Source organism: Engraulis encrasicolus, chromosome 12, assembly GCF_034702125.1.
Source record: "Engraulis encrasicolus isolate BLACKSEA-1 chromosome 12, IST_EnEncr_1.0, whole genome shotgun sequence".
NCBI classification, from domain to species: Eukaryota; Metazoa; Chordata; class Actinopteri; order Clupeiformes; family Engraulidae; genus Engraulis; species Engraulis encrasicolus.
Window position 1 is genome coordinate 18,733,362 of NC_085868.1, and position 7,500 is coordinate 18,740,861.

At 44.1% G+C, this 7,500-nt stretch overlaps 1 protein-coding gene across 1 annotated transcript in view; it reads left to right on the forward strand.

Annotated features, from left to right (window-relative positions):
- The window catches only part of LOC134459383 (low-density lipoprotein receptor-related protein 1B-like), a 628,069-nt gene that overhangs the window by 286,564 nt on the left and 334,005 nt on the right, over nucleotides 1–7,500 (forward strand). Inside the window, exon 33 of the mRNA XM_063211727.1 lies at nucleotides 7,398–7,500. This exon is cut by the window's right edge and continues 38 nt beyond it. Within this exon, the coding sequence (XP_063067797.1) occupies nucleotides 7,398–7,500 (103 nt within the window). The remainder of the gene's footprint in view (nucleotides 1–7,397) is intronic.

Sequence of the window (7,500 nt, forward strand, 5' to 3'; positions counted from 1 at the left end):
TTAAGAAGATGATTGTTTTTTAATTGAATTACATGTTTTAAACCCAGTTCACACTAGCACTTTATGTGATGTTAATAACATTTATATATTTTTTATTATTATTTTCAATATATCTACCTTTTTTGGCTGCCTGTGTTTAAAAACATGTTAAGGGATTTAAGTAGTACCTTTTGGTAATTAGTTAATTAGACACATTTGTCTCATAGCCTTTGGTACCCCTTGTGACAAATACCTTTCTATTTGCATTTTATTTGCTTTTTTGTTTATTTGTTGGATCCCCATTAGCTGTGGCGATGCCACAGATATTCTTCCAGTCTATCAATTTAATAAAAACAAAACATCCACACATCCTTGTTCATCAGTATCATCACCTGCTGCACTTCGTCGTAGTAGAACAAAAATATTGCTGCTCTGAGGATGAAAATGTACAATTAATCTTCAAAATAAGAGAGCAAGTAAACACATATGTAGATAAATTAATCACTTCCCCTTGGCATCCACCTGCACATTGTTAGTCACATGCAAGACTGCCTGAACATGCAAGACTCGGTCAATTCAACTCTTCCCCTCTTAAAGGGGCAGTCATGGGTAAGCGGTCAGGGTGTCAGACTTGTAGCCCAAAGGTTGCCAGTTCGACTCCCGACAGCCCGGGTTAGTGGGAGGAGTAATTAACCAGTGCTCTTCCCCATCCTGCTCCATGACTGAGGCACCCTGAGCATGGTACCGTTCCGCCGCACTGCTCCCTTGGGGCGCTATTGGGGGCTGCCCCCTTGCACGGGTGAGGCATAAATGCAATTTTGTTGTGTGCAGTGTGCAGTGATTTGTGCTGTGTCACAATGACAATGGGAGTTGGAGTTTCCCAAATGGGCTTTAAAGGTGCATTGTGTAGAATGTGGTTTAGTTTAGTTTGGTTTATTAGAATCCCCATTAGCTGGGCACAGACCAAGCTATTCTTTCTAGGGTCCAACAATAAAACCACACTCAGTTAAAAGTTCTACACAAGTCTGTACATTCATTTAAGCACCATACATTGAAAAGACAGAAAGAAAAAAAGAAGAATATAAAATCCATAATATAAACATATAAATTACTATAAAAATGGTTTAAGACCTTGTGACAAACATCTCTACCTCTGCACTAACCTAGTTTATGTATGATAGGCTCAGATGTTTTTTCAGCTGTTGTTTAAAAAAAACACTTTACTATTCAATATAGTTAATTTGGTTGGCAAATTGTTCCATGCTTTAATTGATCTATATTCAACAGTGCATAGAAATGCATTGGTATTGCTCTTTGGGATGCTCAGTCTCCCTGCTGCTGCAAGTCTTGTGTTATATGTATGAATATCACAACTTTTACGGAGGAGATTATAGCGATTTAATGGCGTTTTGTTGTGTAAAACTGTGGTCAGAATGAGAACTGCAACTATGCTACTCATTGAAACTATGCTGCCTATAACCAAATTTGATCTTTTCACAAATATTTAACATTTGTGAATGGGCAGCATGAATTCTGGAAATTAACTACAGAAAATATTACACAGTGCACCTTTAATGTAACTGAACTGGCAAACACACTGACATTCGGATACCTCATCAGAAACTCAGCTAGTTCAAAGGGCTTTCACAGGGATGGTGCCCAATTGATAGAAACATATGGAGGGGGAACAACTCAGCACAGTACTTAGTGGATGTGGGGAAAAAAGACAGAATAAAATAAAAAAGACACACAAGCAAGCAGTCGACAAAACTTTTTGGAAGAGGCACTCAAGCCTGGAGAAATCAAAGTAATGTAGCCCAAGAGACAGAGAGAGAGAGAGAGAGAGAGAGAGAGAGAGAGAGAGAGAGAGAGAGAGAGAGAGAGAGAGAGAGAGACAGATAGAGAGACAGAGACAGAGAGATATAGAAAGAGAAAACTGCTTTTCACAGCCTATCTACCGACAGAGACAGACTGTGTGGACTCAGAACAGACCAGACACATTATTCAGAGTGAAAAGAAGAAAGAGGAGAAATGAGAGCGTACAAAGAGAAAAAAAACATAACAATTGAAAGCAGTGGCAAAACAAGACACTCTTGCCGCTGTCAGAGACATTTGTATTCAACAAAAGACAAGCACGCCAGATTGCACTGCTCATTTTGGAGATGGGATTACATACAGAGGGAGAGAGAGAGAGAGAGAAAAAAACTATCCTGACACATGTGCTCTGATATAAATAGAAAGCACATCAGGTGTAAATCACCATTAAAAAAAAAAAGAATTTGCTCCACTTGCACCATGTGGTCCATGCCTGTTGCGTATGTAGTTGATTATCAAAGAGGCTCTGAGTGATGCATTGTCAGTTGAAGAGTTCAGATGCAAAACCCCCTAACTCCATTTCTGAAGACCTGTACTTCTATATTTTTGGAGAACCCCGTTGTTGGTTTGGTTTACATTCATGTACTTGATAATACATATAAATAGTTATATTACATAAATAAATTAAAAAATATGCAATTATGATAGCTTTGTATTAAATAAAAAATAATTAAGATTATTTTATGATATGGCACTTAGGGGTTTTTGCATCTGAACTCTTCAGTTGTTTGTGAATCAGGTGACACAATGGCTACGTTGACATCATGGTTTTAATCCCGAAATTAATAATTTCGAATGAAAGAGTTCTGTCAAGTTTACATTGTGTTTTTATTTCATTCCAAATTGCGAAGCATTCACATGATGTTTTTGACGTGGAATTAAGTTTTATTGAGAATGAAAATAATTTAAGAATGAAGTTCATTTTGAATTAAACGTCTCATGTTAACGAGGCCAATGGGAGTTTGAGTAGGTGTGCAATGAGGTCGTGATGATGGAGTGGCCAGCGGGTGAAATTGTTATCTGGAGACACTTCACTGGTGAACAATTAATAAAATCACTTCAAATGCAATTCATGCTGCCATACCGTGATGACAGAGAATGTAAATACACAACACACACACACACACACACACACACACACACACACGCACGCACGCACGCACGCCAGCTCAGGCATCAGTAGAGAACATTTTCATGAAAGAGGAGAGACTTCTTGCTTCATGAAGGTGGAGAGAGTATACAATTGAAATTCCCATTGGAGCTCTGCGCCTGATTTCTGAACCTGATTTCTAGTCAGCTGGTGTGCGTGCTTTCTGAACTCTTGCTGTCACCCTGACAGAAAACAAATAGCAAACGCGTTTCGGCTAACAAGCCTTCATCAGTGCGTGGTCACCACGCACTGATGAAGGCTTGTTAGCCGAAACGCGTTTGCTTTTTGGACATGGTGGTAATATAAATAAATAATGAGACGCAGTTTGTGAGTGCGGATTTCTTCTTCCTTAACCGGAAGAAGGCTGACACTCCAAAACGTTTTCACAAAACATTGTAAAAGACAATTTCTGCAACTTGGGAGAGTGCAGCACTTTTCTCTTCTTTCAAGTGTTTTACTGGTTACTAGCCCCTCCGTCTCTGTTGTGCATTTTGCACCTCCACTTGTCACTCAAAAGCAGTGCATATACGTACTATATGGATGGAGTGCCCTGACTGCAAATTACACATAATTGTGTTACCATTACAGCACAGTGTTTTTGTGTCCGTGCGTGTGTGCGTGCGTGCGTTGCGTGCGTGCATGCGTGCGTGCATGCAGGGTCGCTGACAGCTTTGGCCGGGCCCAGGACAAAGCCATCTGAAATTGCCCCTCACCTAACACATACAATTGAATAAGGACCTGGGCTCAATTCTGGGCTCTCCTCTCCCTGGGCCCAGGACAGCATAGCTGGTAATCCCCCCTGTCAGCATCCCTGTGTGCGTGCATGCGTGCGTGCGTGCATGCGTGTGTGCGTGCATGTGTGTGCCAGGCTAGGCTAGGCTAGGCGCCAGTGTTTATTGCAGGTGACACAGCGCTGGCAGGATGGTTCCCATTGTTACTGTGGGAGGTCATGGAGTACTCGCGCATACAGCACTGTTGTAGAGTCCCCATTTAAGACAATTGGCCACGCCAGCTCTCTCTGAAAGCTTTTTGAGATGCTTCCCTAATGGTTGTTTTACTCTCTGTGTGTCGGTGTGTGTGTGTCTGTGTGTGTGTGTGTGTGTGTGTGTGTGTGTGTGTGTGTGTGTGTGTGTGTGTGTGTGTGTGTGTGTGTGTGTGTGTGTGTGTGTGTGTGTGTGTGTGTGTGTGTGTGTGTGTGTGTGTGTGTGTGTGTGTGTGTGTGTGTGTGTGTGTGTGCGTGTGTCTGTGTGTGTGTAAGCGTGTCTGTGTAGGTGTGTGTGTATGTGTGTGTGTCCTGTGTGTTTGTTAAAGCTTAATTTACCCTAATAGGCTAGTCACCCCCTAGAGAAGCGTGTGTGGGTGTGGGTGTGTGGGTGTCTGTGTGTGGGTGGGTATGTCTATGTGTGTGTCTGTGTCTGTGTCTGTGTCTGTGTCTGTGTCTGTGTCTGTGTCTGTGTCTGTATTTTTTTGGGGTTGCACGCAGGAGGATTATGTTTAATAATTGATGTATCCCCCTCTATGTATTTTTCATGTTGTAATTACCCTTGCAAAAAAAACAGTGTTTTGGTTTGATGCCTTTTGCAAAGAGGTGATGGGGATTTTCATGAGAAGAAAAGACGACAAAAAAAAAGATAGAAAAAGAAACATTTCACTGAGTGTGTTGAACTTTTGCTCCTTCATTATGGAATTCCTTTGCGCCAGACACACACACACAAACACACACACACACACACACACACACACACACACACACACACACTCACACACGCACGCACACACACACACACACACACACACACACACACATACTCACGCACACACTCACACACGCACACACGCACGCACACACACGCGCACGCACGCACGCATTCACGCACACACGCATGCACAGACACACACACTCACACACACACAAATAGGAATTCATAGCTGCATGTTGTATGTCTGTGCTGTGCTGATAGCAAAGGGTGCAGGCCCTGCGCCAGCTGTTGTTCATTCAAGCCCACTGGTTGAGACCGCGGGCACAATAGATAAGAAATGTCTCAGGGAGCCTAATTCACTGTCTGAGAGAGCTTCAGACAGACGCACACACACACACACACGCACACACATGCACACGCTCACACATACACACACATATTGACACATACACACAGAGAGAGAGAGAGAAAGAGAAAGATACAGAGAAGGACAGACACACATACACAGCAAGATGGGGACTTCAGAAGACAGACCAAGAAAGACACGAAAAGGGACAGTGGTTTAAAAAAACAGGCACACCAGCGCTGTGTGTGTGTGTGTGTGTGTGTGTGTGTGTGTGTGTGTGTGTGTGTGTGTGTGTGTGTGTGTGTGTGTGTGTGTGTGTGTGTGTGTGTGTGTGTGTGAGGTGGCAGGACATTCCTTACCCCCCCCCTCTCTCTCTCCCTCTCTCTCTCTCTCTCTCTCTCTCTCTCTCTCTCTCTCTCTCTCTCTCTCTCTCTCTCTCCCTCTCTCTGCCCCTCTCTCTCTCTATCTGTCTCTGTCCATCTCTCTGTCTGTCTGTCCTTCTCTCTCTCTCTCTCTCTCTCTCTGGGTCTGCCTCTCTCTATCTGTCTCTGTCCATCTCTCTGTCTGTCTGTCCTTCTCTCTCTCTCTCTCTCTGGATCTGCCTCCCATCATTTCCTTCTTTTTCTCTTTGGTCTGACCTACTCAAGCTCTCTCTCAGACCTACACATATAACCCTCCTCTCTGCTCTCCTTTCTGTCTCACTCGTTGACATACACACACAGACACACACACACGCACACATCCTCCTTGCTCCTGCTCTTTCTTTTTCTTGGTGTATCAGCTTTTGATATCATCTATCAGCTTTTGCACTGTTCTTCTCCTGCACTTTCCTGTTCTTTTCTTCTTCTGCTCTCTCTGTCTATCAGTCATACATATCCTCCATTCTTTTTTACTTACGTTTTTTTACTTATCCAGCCCCATTTTTCTCTGCCCATCTTCTCCTCTTTCTGTTTGTCCCTTTCCTGCTCTCGGTCTCTGTCTCTGTCTCTGTCTCTGTCTCTGTCTCTGTCTCTGTCTCTGTCTCTGTCTCTGTCTCTGTCTCTCCTTCTCTGTCTCTCTCTCTCTCTCTCTCTCTCTCTCTCTCTCTCCCCACCTCTCTCTTTCTGTCCCTCTCTCTTTCTCTTTCCCCCTCTCTCTTCCCTCCTCCTTTTACTTATCCAGCCCCTATTTATCTACCACTCTTCTCCTCATTCTGTTTGCCCCCCCTCTCTCTGCCCATCTCATTCTCTCTGCTCTTCTTCTGCTCTTTCCTGTCTGCGTCTCCTGTCTTCCAGTGACACAATGGCTGTGAATGTATTTCTGCCTGCTCCTGCCTTTCTGCCCCACAATAATCCATATCAAAGGCATTCTCAGCAGGCAGCAGACCAACACGTACGCGCACGCACGCACGCACGCACGCACGCACGCACGCATACGCATACACACACACACACACACACACACACACACACACACACACACACCACAACACACACACATACCACAACACACACATACACACACACTCACAGACACACAAGCACATGCACACACTTACGCGCACACACACACACACACACACACTTACGCACATACACACAGACAGGCTCAGAGAGTGCTTCTTCCGGCGTATTGGACATCCTATCAGCACAGCCATCCATCACCAAGGAAACTTAAAGAATGTGAATGCACACCAGCAAATTCTACCTTTTTTCATTCTCTGTGTCTGTGTCTGTCTCTTCCTCTCCCACAATGTCTCTCTTCCTCTGTCATTCATATCATTCATTTTATTCTCTCTCTCTCTCTCTCTCTCTCTCTCTCTCTCTCTCTCTCTCTCTCTCTCTCTCTCTCTCTCTCTCTCTCTCTCTCTCTCTCTCTCTCCCTCTCTCTCTCTCTCTCTCTCTCTCCCTCCCTCTCCTGTCTCCCTATCTCTGTCATTCGCCCCCTACCAATGTGGATCATTCACACAAGCGTGCACACACACACACGCACACGCACACGCACACGCACACACACACACACACACACACACACACACACACACCCTCTGTTTCTGTGGGAAGCAGTGAAGCAGTCCTCTGGGAAAGAGGGATTTTCTAACACTACGCGACGTGGAAATGAAATTAAATGAAATTTTAAAAAACAACCAAGTTTTAAAAAAAAAACAGCCTACTCAAGCTTCCCTCTACTTACCTTTACAGACTGGATACATACTTTATCTGTGGCTGCTTTATTGATTTTCCAATTGCGATACTTCACACATCCATTTGTCGGGAGCCATTACAATAAGTCGATGATGGCGGTCGTTAATCCACTCACCTAAGTGATTTGGGTTTCCTGTCCCGTGTGTGTGTGTTGTTCCATCCAGGTAGTGAACTGTGGTGGGCCGATGACATATTGGCTCAGATGGGGACCATCGACAAGAAGGACGGCAGCAACCCTGTCATCAGGAGGAACAAGACCACCGGGGT